Here is a 14,812-nt window from a genome sequence, read left to right on the forward strand (position 1 = left end):
AAATTCTTTATGAATAACTGATCGTGTCTATTTACTAGAAAAGTCACGTTAAATATTGTTTAGGTACCTATCTATACTTGCATAATTAGCCGAAATAAAGAGAAGTGTTGTATTTTGGCAACACTACCACAGCTGGACGTTGGGGAGCTTTTGGTTGGAGTTTTCCCTCCCGCGCAGCACAGAACTTAATCCACTTATCTAAATAATGTACATACAATGACATTTCGATCCCACCTATGTGCAGACGGACGTTGGATGTGGGTGAATGTAACAATCAATAAGTGTGACAACATGCATACATACAGAAACAACCCGTACAATTCACTGTACACGCGATTCTTTACTTTTTCTTTTGCTCTCGTTGAAACACGGTCTACTTTCGACACATGTAGAAATCAACTGACGTCCGATGATGCAGCTACTTGCACTTATCGTTATATTCATCTTTTCCTCATTCGATTAGCTAGGTGAGGTATAATCTTGACTGTAAAAAGTCAGCAATACCAATCATCAAAAATTATGTCTTCTCAATAATTAAAACACATAATAACGGGTTCTTACAGCGTTTAAATCAGGGATATGAGACTCCCGATATTTCGACACTGTGTGTTTTATGTCTTCTCTGCCTACAATGAGTTATTATAATAAAACACCATGTCTGTACACTAAACCCAGAACTTTTTTGAAACTTATGTAAAAACCTGCTGATTCTACTGATGTACGCAATTTGTTTCTAATACCTATAATGTATTGTACTTAATTTATTGATGTGAAGATTAAGGTGTTTTATATTCCATTCAGATTATTCCAGATTTTATTTAGCAGATAGCACTCTTTCTGTCACTTAATACTACAAACACTCATTGGCGTAACTATAGGGATTCTGTCTAGGGAGTAGCCATACCGCTGAACAAACATTAGAAATATTATAGAATTTTCTAGGCTAGGCAAAGAATTTTCTAGGGGAAGCATTGCTTACACTTGCAATCCAGGCACTTGCCTGGCAAATCAAAAATTATCAAAGACCCTCACCATCATGTGCGGGCGGCGTCGGCGGCTGCGGCTCGTGTCTGTCCGCGTCGAGGTCGTCGGCGTCCACGGCCGTTTCGGGGCCCAGGTCTTCACTGTCGCTGTCCGAGTTGTCGACGCCGTTGTCAGCCTCGCACTCGGCTTCCACGCCGGCCGCGGCGCCCTCCAGCCGCTTGCACGCCTCTGTCTCCATGACGAACGGGGGCGCGTTCGCCAGAGCGTTGTCCAGCCTGGTTAATATAAGGAATTTATTTACACAGAAAGTCACGCTCGTTATCCCTAAAGCGATAGGCAGAGTCACAAGTAATCAGAAGACGACTTGCAATCACTTTTGATACAAAGTCTTAAGATGGATAGGATGAACTGCATGGTGTCACGTAATCAACCGATCGCAACAAAACCACGAAGGATTTATTGTATGACAAAACACGAGTTTAATTCAATTTAAGAACATTAGTATTAAAAATTAGAATATTGTAAATATTAAAGTAACCATTGTAAAATGTCATTATTTTTTTTATTCCTAATACTTACTTTATTTTAGAATTTTGTTTTCATTTTCATGATCCTTTATTTAATCTACAAATTTACAAAAGCTTTTTTACCCGACTGTGGCGCAAGATGGGTTATGAAATTCATAAGTTGCGAGTTGTTTCGATTTTTTTGATAAGAAGTATAAGTAGTATGTGTAGTATAGTGTATTGTTTAGGTACATTACACAACAAGTAACTGCACAAATAACTAACTAGCCAAAACTTCTGCCAAACTACGTCTAGACGTGATAACTTTGTGATAAAATTGTATCTGACCTAAGACTTCAGGAATTTAACTTAGAAATACAAATGTCATTGATGTTTTGTGTGAGTCACGCTATGATGACTAAGAGGGTTGGAAAGAGGGGTAGCAACCACTGATATTGTGTTTTCCTTATTACTCAGAGTTAGACAACTTTGTAACTTAGTATCACGGACGATACTTAGTACGAATAAGATAAGATACATTTATTACTCATTAAACTGAGTAGTCTAAGCGATAAAAGGATAAAAATAAATGAAGATGATCTTGGATTTATATAACGACAAAATAAGCCGGACGATTAAGATTTAAGTCCTTAAGTAAATGGCTTCGTAATTATTTCGGCCTGAATACATACAAATTCTGGTTTTTTACCCAGACTACCTACACTACATCAACAAACTCGCACAAGGCCGTCTGATGTCATATCACTCTCCCAAATTTGAAACCGGTTCAAATATCAATGATATTTTATTGGGCGAAATACGGAATGTGACATTTTAATCATATCCTTTTTGCAGTATTAAACATACGTTACGTTTAAACAAAACGAGAAAATCATTATCATAATGATGATGCTAATTAGAGGTTACTTACTATACAAATCAAAATAGACAACTGACAGTAAACTCGTATTGTTAAAAAACTTTCGACAATGTTGACTGCGTAACCTACAATTTCCCATTGTGATAGAATCTGCATAGTTGATGAGAAATATTTACATTTCATTAGAGGTTCATTGACCTTTGTTCGAGTGTCATATTATTGTTATTTTATGACAGTATGACATTAGCGAGGCCGCACTCACCCAAGATCCATGGGCGGGCGGTTATCTGCGGCGATGTCTCGCGGGTCCTTGAGGAACACCACGATGATGGAGATGTTGTCGGCGGAACCCTGCCGCTTGGCTTGCACGACCAGCCGCTTCGTCACCGCCTTCAAGTCATCTGTACAAATAAAACAAAACCCATTCACAAATCCGCAAGACACACTCGAATAGGCACCCCGACGCCGCCGCTGCCTTGAACGTTTCTCAACGCCATTATCCTTGCTATCAGTGTGTCATCTAGCGCAGACTTCGAGTGTTGCAAAGTCTATTATGTCTGCAATTTGTTGCGGCACAATAGTGAATAGCACCGACGGATATGGAGTAACGATGTTTATGTTACGATTTGCCACAGCGCCGGCTGTATGTCCTTGTTCTGTCTTAGGCTAGCCGGAGTGAGTCAGCGTGCGCCGCTATTGTCCCCTATGCCTACGTGATGCGCCTTCTCAACTGCATGCCGCCGTTATTTCAAGCTACCTCGACCGTAAACATGAAAACTTTGAGTTACGATAGTGTGCATCACTCTTGAGACTAATATTGATGTAATTGATGAGTTGGTTTCCAATTGTAATTTTCTAATTTGGCGTGTACTTTTCACATAATTTCCTAATGGGATTGCGTCAGCGTCAGGTTAAAGTGCGATCATAGTACTGTTTTAGCATAAATGAGGCAGTTGGTACTTTCATAGCATGACTGTTTGCCCGGCACACCCTGCCCTGCGGGGCCTGTCTGCTGAGCTGATGTCGGGCGCGCGTGTCGCCGCATGTCGATGGTACTCCGCGTCCACTCGGCGCTCGGCACACGCCTTGACTTTGCTCGCTATTTCGGGGCGCGGTCGCCGCCGCCGCCGCCCTTGCTTTTTACCCTGTTTGGTCTGGCGGCCGGCCAACCGCGCCCCGTCTCCCATTCTTGATGGGCTTAGCGGCACGATTCCGTACAAAGCCGTTAATTTGATTTATACATCTAACACCAACTTTAAAAACCTAATAAAGATTTAAAATAATGTCACCGCCTGAAATAACCGTTCAGAGTCGATTATCAGCTCTCTGAGAAAGTCGTGTTTTATTCGAGAGCGGTAAAACGAAACGAAAGGAGATATCGTGTTTGTGTGATCTTAATTATCTACTTTAATTAGTCGCACCGTTATGTTAGTAGTAGTGGAGACAGCGCTAAATTGGAGCAAGTTCTTTTGGATGGACAATGGACAAAGGGAACAAGGTGATGGGAATCGATTGTGTTGATGTAGGCGGGAGAGTGCGGAAATAGCGAATGTTTATTAGTTATCTGTACGGAGGTCCGGTCGATGGCGGGCCATGGACGGCGGACGGTGGCGAGGTGATGATTGGCGCGATTACTGCCGGCGGGTAACGGTGACGACGGTGGAATGCGCGCCGTCGGCCATTGTTCCCCGCTCAGCGTAAAAACAGACCACAGCCCATTGGCTCATACTAAACCAGCGCACCTGCCGGCATCCACATAGTACTTACAACTTTTTCATCGATGATCAGTTGCTATGGCAACACTACTAAGAGGACACTAATCGAAGTTAAACAACCATTTCTGTACAGCATGTTATATTCAGTTAAAATATACTGCGAGATTTAGTGAAAATGTAAATATAATATTGTTGCAACGATAATGCTACGATATGAATTCATAAGTTAAATTCAAATTACTGGTGCATTGTTTGTGCAGCAAAGGCTGCTCTCATGTATATTCACGGCATGACGGGGTTAGGTAGGCGTAGTGTGGCGTAAAGTTATAGTAGAGTGTGGCTCACGGTGAAGCGGAAATCGAATGTAGAGGCTCAGACGGTGGAAGGCGGGTTGGAGTAATTTCCAGAAAGCTCTCTGAAGTTGTTGCAGCGTGCAGTGCTCGACGTCAGTCGACGAGATTTTTCATTCGACTAATCCGTACAGAATTGTATCTAGGATTCAATACCACGGTTTTTATATTATGCGAAACGTATGTATATCTTTAAAAGGGTATAGGTATGTTCAATGTTTGCCCGAATGTTCCGCGCTTGTATGCATAAGATGTGAAATTGGATAAGGCGAACGAAATGTGGATTATATATTATGCAATGTATGGTGAAGTTCAGCAATCCATCTCTAATCTACTCCGCACAAATCCGGGAACATAATAAAACAAATTACAACCAGTTATAAAACAAGGTGATTTAGTTGAAAACAAAATTACGGATATTCGTCAAGGAAGACCTAGTAAAAAGAGGGAGAACTAACGAAATAAAGGAGTTGTGAGTAAAATATAAAAGAGGCACGGTAACGAGCTGGGTGGAGGGGTTGAGGGTGTCCCCCCGGCCGCCATTGCACTCACCACCACCACCATACCTCCACCATCCACTACTTAGTTCGTATTTGACTAACGTCTGTGAAATCCGTCCACAATAGCCCGCTGAACCTAATTGAAATACCTATCGGCTGTTAAATTAGAAAGCAGACCGTTAAAGTCACCGTAAGCATCGAGAAACTCAGATTTAAATAATAATTGGTATAATTGGCGTAGCGAGTGTAATACAGTAATTGGAAAGTTAAATTATATCAGTTTACTTATTTACTGATCAGTCCCATTTACAGGCGTAATTTAAGAATGGTTTTATCGAACTTCATTTAATATGATCAGAGGAAATGGAAAACCAAATTGAACATAATAACGAGTTACGTAATGCAAGTGATTTAGTTCGACCGACTAGATAGACATGTTAGTGCTAGAGGCATTTTCATAAATCAATAACAATCAAATTCCATTCCATCCAAATAATCCAATCACGGAACGAGGCATGCGCGTTGCGTACGGAATTTGCACGCGTTGTGCAAGCGGGAATCGAACCCGACACCGTCTGCGGTCTAACTGTACTGCGGGGATTGCATCACAACTATTATGCACTAACGCAGACCACTTTAGATAATCCTGCAAAACATATTAAGTCAACAGCTGCTAAACGTATATTCAGATCCAACACGCGTTGTTTAAGCTGCACTCGAGCTGTGAAGTGTTAATTATATGTATAGGCAAATAAGCTGCTCGAGCGTGAAAGCTGAGGGTTGTTGATATTTACAGACGCATTATCGCCGGGAACGAACTTGCCGCGCGACAGTGGCATCACATCTCGCCCGATACCTACGTCGACTGTCGCGCGACACACGACAAACATCGCCGGTTCTTAGCTAAAAGCTTTCATTTAGATACAATCAATACATGCCTACTTAATATCGACAACATTTCCGTAGACCACTTAGCGCTCACTCACGCACCACTTAGCAACATTAAAACAGTACACACGTTTTGATGTTTCTTAATAAACTGATCTTATTCGGACATCGTCTCACGCTAGAGAACATTAACTTGTAGTAGAAGTTCAAGTCTATGGATTTATAAATAAATCAAGGCAAATTAAAAGATAATCCAGGGGCAGGCTAGTCGTAATACAATTGAGTGGGAAACTGGGAAGTTTAGCGCGTACTCGGCTCATCAGCTGCCGGTAATTGGTTCGAACGAACACGGCTCGGAAGAGTTATCCCGCGCCGTCGGGAGTCCCTCTAATTAACGTTCGCAGCAGCCGCCGCTGATCCCATTGCCCTTGTGTAATTGGAAGCCGTGTGTTCGACGTTCATGTCGCGCCTGCACCGGATTCACCGTTCTAACCTTCAGTCTGGTTCTGGCCTCCTGGTACTTTCACTGAAATGCCATTTCTTAGGAACGACTTAGGGCGTTGCCAGCATGCCAGATTATTAAAGTCACGTAGGATTTGTGATATCAATTATATCCAGAGTTTACTGTCATAGATATTGCGCCGATATAAAATCGATTTACAGGATTCGCTAAAATGTCGAGTGGAAAACATCGAATGCAATCTTCCTTATCTTATCTCTTGTAACGTGATTAAAGCAGCTTGTTACTTTCACCAGACAAGGCAGTTTATCAGAATTGTTTCTTTTTTAATTAATTTGGTGCACAATGGTAGGTAGTGCACAGTGAATATGGCTCAGGGATTTGCATCCATTCACTAATGTAGCGACCTAAATTTCAGCGGGGCTTTATGAATGTAAAGTGCGGTGTGAAAGATGAGACCGTTTCAATTTGCTGATTGTAGTTCCGGGAAGTGCTTAAACGCTTTGTTAACTGCTACCGTAAGGCAGTAAAGCCATCACGTAAGGCTATAAACAATCGTTAGTGCTATTTCCAGTTAGAACATCAGGGATGTTGCATCTGATTTTCAATAAATAGTCGTTGTGATGCGTGCACGTACATCAGTGTCAGCGCAGGCTGGCGCATCGACGACGGGTGCTTTATGGCAAAGTTGCCATTCATGGAGTTATTAATCGGTTTGGTTTAGCATTTAGCGCAGGCGAGCTGTTTCCATGCGACAAATCACGCCCGCACGACGTGTTTGTATGCAAAGGCCGGATCCCACGCAACAAGTGCCACTTGCGGGCCCGCAACCCCGGCCGGCGACCAGGCGGCCCCGGCACTATGCTTCATAATGATTAATTGCCACCATTATACCGCTAGCTATAACTAGCTCGCAGACCTGACAATGGAAAACTGAACTTTATTGCTGAATATCGAACTGTAAACAACATTTACTTATATGGTTTTATAGCTTCATTTCTTTGTTCCCGATAGCAAAAAGTGGAAAGTAATATATGCGATATCGACCAAATATGCGAGATAACAGAGCGATAACGTATGCGCATTCCGCGAATGCAGGGGAAACTGTCCCCGATTGTTATCTGCTGCTATCTCGCATATTATAAACATTATGCGGAGGATGGCTCATACAGTTTTCCCCAATAATTCTAAATATAACTACGTTTATTGTAGAATATTTACAGGCACTTGAATAGTGTAAATAATGCACTTAACAGTTTATGAGACAGAATCGAACATGGTGTGACTAATAAAAGCAGGTTAACAACCCACATAATCACAAATACACTGGGGCTGTGAACAATGCCGCCAGTCAGTTAAGTACTTAGCAAGCCAATGTTCTCAAAGGCCGAAGTTTATTTCTATTGCAACAATGACAAGAAGACCTATAAACTTTAAGAGTTTTCGCACATTACGTGCTATATCTGTACCGCACCTGCGCATGGAAATAAGCTAAAAGTCTATGGACATAAATAAGGTTTCAGTGGTAAGGTGTACCCCTCACCGAGCAAAGCAATCGAAGAATGATAAAACGGGCGCGAAGGAGTCACGCACGGGGCTGTGGAGAAACTGCACGAGTGTCTGATCACGAGGCGCGTCCGCGCCGTCCGCCGACCTCTCAAGACGAACCCAAGCATAAGTAGGTAAATACGATAATTTATATTACACCGCACAATCGCATTGGCCAAAGCCATGATGACTCACGCGCGCCACTTCTCATCGACGCAATGTCATCGCAACTTACCAAATTAAATCTTATTCCTCGCGATAATTTCAACTTATTAATTTTAAATTTGATCAGTTATAAAACCAGTTCACGTAGGCTGAGACCGGTGCAAGGTATCGTATAATAACGAGGTGGATAAAATAAGCGCAGCTCAATGGGTACAGCAAATATTCCAGTAGGTGTTAATGCGAAATTCGTGTAGTGCAGCGGCAAATATTTGTGAGGGCGGGAGTGAGCCGCCCACAGCCAGCGGGAGGGATGACCCGAAAGTTTAGCAACAATAGCCGGTTGAAAGGATTGCGTTATTGTGACAGACGTTTGAAAATCCAAGTATCGGATACTTTCAAAACAACATTAAGAGATCATGTTTATATTGAACATGACAATCTGGAATCAATACTTTATGTATACGTCCCGGCACTACAGCCTGTTCGTATAATTGCATCCCGCCGTGCTCTACGCCGTACACTCTACACGACGCACATCATTTAATTTGCGGACCAGTCTGTGCCCAGTCAACTGCAATTTCCGAATATGCGCCTCTATTGAAGCACCATTTGCTCGACCCGAACAAAGTTTAAACGAAAAATTTCCCAATTTATCGCTTCGTTACCACGGCATTGTTTCGCCAAAATTTGATTCATTAAACTTTAACGATGAACTCGTTAAAACGGTAACAACGTAGTGCTAATAAACTTACGGGTCCTAGACTATGCTAACTGTACCTCCTACACACCAAAGATATTATAACAGTTAGGAAAATTCAAGAACACATCCTCATCATGGAAGTTGTTGTGTATACAAGTAAGTAGTTTTATTTAAAAAAGTGAGTACTGATCGGGAGGATTTTGTTGACGTGTAGGAAACACTCGCGAAACGTAAACAAACAATTACGATGAACGGATATGGACCGCTGCGCTGACAGATGATCGTACACTGAAATCTTACATTCAGCCCTAAACCACTTACATCTTAGATATAAAATCGGCCTGACCAACAACGCAGCTCTTGATTCGTTTCATGACGAGGAAAATACTTACAGCAGAATTAACCAATTCCGTTCCGTAGCGCCTACTGTTGCATTAGCACGTAAATTAAACCATATACCCAATCCGGCAGCTGCGTAAATATGAATTTGAATTGCAGATCGCACTCAATCGCAATATCAGAATTCTGCTTTTAATCAAGTTATATTTATTTTTTCATCGCTGGCGAGCGACATAATGGAAGATCTTGCAGTTATAATCTTAGAGTAGAGGTCGATGACCCTGTTAGTTAAAAATACATTGGCAGTACTCCGCGGCGGGTCAAGGGTATTGTGATGCACGGCGCGACGACGGCGACGGTGGTGACGCCAGATTGCGACGAGCATTAGCACTCGCGAGCCGTGGCCCGGAACGTGTCGCGGTCACACCATTAACGCGAATGAATCCTCTAAACGGACGTCACGATTTATAACTGATTATGGCCAGTCTGCTGACATTAGAGTGACTTTAGATAAATAAAATGGACGACGCATTTATTTCCTTAAAAACAATGTAGAGTCTGAAAGCCGGAGTCTACTTATCACGGACTCACGAAAGAGGGTAGCTATCATTTCGTGAATCTGCAAGACTCTTCATCACGACATAAATCGTGAGGGAGAGACAACTTGAGTAGATAAACAATCAACAGCGTTGTCTGTAATTACAAAACAAGTTTCGTTGATTCATCTTTAAGTTCTGTCTTACTTATTCATCTTCGCAGATGGGGCAATGAGTCGATTCTGTATTTCCATTTAGTTAGATCTAAATTAGATCTTTGTAAGTTCAGCTGGTAAACTTAAAATCCAGCTTTAGTTGCAACTAAATATGGTGTATCTAATAATTATGGTGGTGGTGTATCGTGTATCTTAAATTGTTGTCTTGTCTTAAAATTTATCCTAATGTCATAATTTATTCCAGAGTACCCAGAGCATAAAAACTACGCTTTCTACAACATTATTCACATTATTTAGATTGTTGACTATACACAGTAGTCTGAAAGGACTTTTTAAATAGTTTATATTAAAGAGATGGCGTATGTATGTAAGGCAGTGTAGCGTCCACAACGGTGTTACACCGTTCGCAGCTAGTGTACTGTAATGTTATCAAGATACCGCCAGGATCTGATTGCGAAGCAAACTCGGCCATAATGCCGGCTCTGTGGCGCTGGCGCTTTCTCGAGGATGCCATGCGTCGGCGGCGCCGCCCGCGCCTTCTTTACATACAATCGTGCAGAGCCGTAGTTAGAGCTTACTACAACCCAAACTAATGTTTATTATTGGAACCGATATTTATTTTCTTATTCCACCCTTCATAATACTGCGGGGTAAAAGTTGTTCTATCAAACTAGTATACTTTAGGATATCGGATAGTTACCAGAATCGTTTCTTTTTAAGCAGAATATCTCCCAAATACTCTAAGTACTCGTACCAATGCAAGATAGGAACCAAGTAGTTTCATTTACATATTTAATTATTGAATATGTTGTTGCAATGAACTACAGGTTGATTCTGGCACCGGTCCTGCAACCATGACTTGGTGCCATGCGTGGCCGTAGTCGGGGCTCACAATGCGCCTCCATCCCACATCGCGATTGTTCGCCGGCGCCGGCCGCATAGCTTGTTTACAATCCACGCAATTAATTACACTTCCGAAACCAGTTTCACATCAATAGTGTTGATGCTATTACGACACGCGGGGGTAATGGTACTCTCGACTCTTATGTTAGCCTTAAATCACTCGTGTTTCAGATATAAAGATACCGCATGAATGCAGCTGTTGCTTTGCCGCGGAACGATCTGATTCTATTTCATTGTGACTTTTATTAGCATGTAACTACGAAACAATAGATCCCTTGAACTTTGTATTAGATGATAAAAACTCAGCATTATGCCTTATGATCAAGAAAGAAGATAGTCGCAAAATGTGAAATGAAGTTGTACAATAAATGTTTATGATAATTGAATGTGATTCCAAGTTTATGATAGTTTGTATCGGTGCCAATTAATGTTTATTACTCGTTGAAATGTGTTTGTTTATTACTCAATAGTGATAATACGTACACCACTTTATAACACAGATAAAGCTAAGTAATACCTGTTACTATTATTCGTTCTTAAAATAAGGATATATAAAAACAAATCACAATAATCAAAAAGACCAATCTCAAAATAATGAGCTGAATCATCCCTCTCAGTATTTGTTACGATGTCACTTACACCCCATACAAGTACATACTATACTAGTAGCCATACACGTAGGTATGGGTGTTAGTGACACCGTAACGAATACTAAGGGGGATGATTCAGACCATGATTCTGAGTTGATGTCAAGTGGAATTTCCTGTCGGTAAATTCATGAAAATTTTAGTTTTTTTTTTCAGTTTCATACTTTTCCGACGGAAAATTCCACTTGATATCAACTCAGAATTATGGTCTGAATCATCACTAACACCCTGTATAACTACTCAAGTGTACCCAATATAAATAAGTGGTTAAAGAGACGCGATTACAATAGAATAGAATCATATAAATCAATGTCTTTATTTTAACCACAATCCCATACTTCTTCATGGCTCAATGCGTCACATATGGGCTTTAGTACTAATGGGCCGCGACGAAATTACTTAAAATCATGTACATAGAAAAGTTGAGCAAGTTACGAAACAAAATGCATTACCTTGCCTCGCAGTGTTGCGTACCGGCGATGATTCATAGCCTGTTGCGATATAATAGATACAGTCGATTATGAATTCCGTTCATCTCTCCCTCCATTCTCGTTTCCATCATGGAAATTATATCCTTCAATACAATTTACAGCGCATTGTTTTTAAAATGTTTTTAAGACTTTTAATTGGCGCTATCAAAGCGGTATCGTAGACTAGGAATTTCATTACCGTCTAAGGCCTCGAGTGCGGGCATTGTTGTTCCCGCTGTACAACGACCGCTGCATTAGTCACTGTCTGAAGGTTAAACGACATCATTACAGAATCACTATCTTACAAGTGTAGGTATAATCATTGTGTGCATCATTATAGCACCGTTTAGTTTAAAATTGCTATAAGCTTCGACTTATAGAAGATTAAACAACGATGAAGTATGAAATTGATGAAGAGATGTAATGAGAGAGTTGTGAAGCAATCCTCGTTACAATGGGATCGGCCGAGCCCGCCGGGGCGTGAGAATCTGTGGAATGTTTTGATAACATTGACCGCTCACCATCGCCTCGAGAATGCTGCACTGCATCAAACGAGAGCAGAGTAGCTACGTATACGAGCTGTAGAAGTATTACAACCTGCGTGATACGCAAACGAATATTGTTGTGCGTGCCGAGGCCGAGGTCGAGAGAAATCGAATCAACTACTAACAGTACCTACAAAATATTAGCGTTATTGGGTCAGTTTATTCTATGCACAGCTACCAAGATCAGGTTGTATTGAAATATGAGGCCACAGCAATCATATTAAACTATTCAACAATCACATATTATTCGTAATTTTATAATAAATAAAAGTATGTAAGTTAATACATTTTTTACCCGACTGCCAAAGGAGGAGGGTATTGTTTTTAAAACAATGTTTAGATTGGTCCTTACAAATTTCTAACAATTTAACAAAACAATACAAAATTCACAAATATCGAATTTCAAAGAAAGCACCAAAATCCTCAAAAAGTTAAGAAACGAAATAACGTTATAAAATTAGCTTCGCCACAATATCGACAGGCCAATTTTAAATGGACCAATAAAATAGCATGGACAATCTCCAGCTGCGAAGTGCATTTGGAGTGCACTGACAGAATTATCTCGGCGGTCGCAGTGGGGAGATGGTTATTTCTGTACGTTTTGCGAGAAATGTCGTTAGCATACGGCAGATTATGGCGGCATGGCGCGCGGAGACGCGGACATCGACGCGGCTCATCGGCCGGACGACGCTCTACAAACCAGATGGCTTTGAACTGTTACTATCACAACAAAAATGATCACCAAACAATAATATCAAGAGATCCGACTATTGTTTTAAATAGAACCGTAAAAGATTCAAAAGGCAAGAGGTTAGATATAAACACAAAACGACATGTAAAGGCATCAGATCCGAAAACATCAAAGAGAGTTTACAGCTCACTTTATGTTTTAACAGAAATAGTTTGCTGTAACACGTCTTTCTAAAGTTATAATATGTCTGCAGCGAAACTAATTGGAAATGTATTTATGTGAAAACAGTTGTACAGATTCGTTTGAGAACACTCTTTATGCGCATGTCAATGTTTTAGCCAACTGAGATTTTTTTGCAATTCTATCCGAAATGTCGAATGTGAACATTTGAGTCGGTGATACTTCGTATTGAATCGTAAATCAAGAACAAGCAATTTCAATTACAACACCCCGATATCGGCATCGGGGCACTATAGAAACGTACTGCGAAACCTGAAACGCAACATGCGTACAAAAACTTTCTGCCGAAAGCTGCCCAACGAGTCATGTTAAATCTGAGAAATCGCCTCCATCTTGGGAACTAAGAGATAAGAAACGTCACTCATGTCATGCCACTACGCGGAACGGGAAAGTACTGAAAATACTTGATGCTATCCAAACTCCACATGTTGTGTTTACGTACCGGCCGGTAGGTAAATAAAAAGTATTGCCTACAGGAGGGCGGCGCAAGTGGAGCGTGTCTCATTTCTTGCCTCCACTCGACTATAAATATGTAGAATGCAAAAAGACCGCAAGGAAATACGGAAGAATGCGCCGCTGCATGGGCGACGCGCGCATCACAAGACGTGTAAATTCAGTAGGTACAGCGTCTTCACTAAATATTCGTGCCTGCTAAATAATTTCGGGAAGCATACATTGATGAGTATGAGTAACAGGGTTGCTTGACAGTGTCAAAGAAGTAAATATAGTTGACAATATTAATCCATGACATCATAGTTAAATAGTCACGTTCCTTTGGGATGTAGTATGGTTTCACTTAAATTAAGGACTGAGTAACGCAAAAAAAAATGCGCTAATAAAACTGAGACAGCTCGACTCGACCGTGAGAACACTTTGAGAGAAAATTTCAACAGGGACTTCATACAAGTAGTGATCCAGCAATATCAGCTATAACGTTATATTTAACAAGAGTTTTTAAAATTTGAAAGTGGTTTACATCGCATGTTTTCTGAAATAGCTACCTATTAGTAAGCTTCAATACGTCGTGGGAAGAAACCGATGAGTCAGGAGCGCAATTCTATACCTACCTCTATACCTTCTATAATGATGCATTGTTCTTTTTTAAATTATTCTGACTAAGACGATTGCCAATTTCTTGTTATCTTTTATTTTGCTTTGCACAATTTTCTCTTATTTTTTTTTCCTTAAAGATGGATAAAGGAAACCTGTTTATGTGGTGTTTACGGTGCTGGAGAACCAAGTGCCAATATGAGTCAGCGAGGGTAGCGAGTGGGGGTCAGGAGGATGGCGAGTGCGTGGGCTGCACGGAACCTGTTTAGGTCATGCAACTCATGCCCTTCTATTTAAATCCAGGAATTTTCTGCATTCGCCCAAAGGCACCGGTCCGTAAGCGAACCGGTCAGACATGAGATGGCCTTCGACTATTTATAGACCATAAACATTATTTCTATTGTATGAAGTAATAAAAATATTCAGTTGCAACTTCGGAAAGAGACATTTATTGCGGACATAATGTGATAGTAAAAGAATAAGTTTATAGTAGGTGAAAAACCAAACATGTTATAAAAA

The 14,812-nt window shown here is 40.9% G+C and overlaps 2 protein-coding genes across 2 annotated transcripts in view; one reads left to right on the top strand and one right to left on the bottom strand.

Annotated features, from left to right (window-relative positions):
• Positions 1 to 14,812, top strand: part of LOC126367820 (sulfotransferase 1B1-like) — a 243,838-nt gene that overhangs the window by 32,607 nt on the left and 196,419 nt on the right. The gene's annotated exons all lie outside the window — the stretch shown is intronic.
• The window catches only part of LOC126367740 (uncharacterized), a 65,388-nt gene that overhangs the window by 9,166 nt on the left and 41,410 nt on the right, over positions 1 to 14,812 (bottom strand). The window contains exons 8-9 of the mRNA XM_050011433.1: positions 2,633 to 2,771; positions 1,033 to 1,259 (exon numbers count right to left, since the gene is read on the bottom strand). Of these exons, the coding sequence (XP_049867390.1) occupies positions 1,033 to 1,259; positions 2,633 to 2,771 (366 nt within the window). The remainder of the gene's footprint in view (positions 1 to 1,032; positions 1,260 to 2,632; positions 2,772 to 14,812) is intronic.

This window comes from Pectinophora gossypiella, chromosome 6 (genome assembly GCF_024362695.1).
Source record: "Pectinophora gossypiella chromosome 6, ilPecGoss1.1, whole genome shotgun sequence".
Classification (NCBI taxonomy): Eukaryota; Metazoa; Arthropoda; class Insecta; order Lepidoptera; family Gelechiidae; genus Pectinophora; species Pectinophora gossypiella.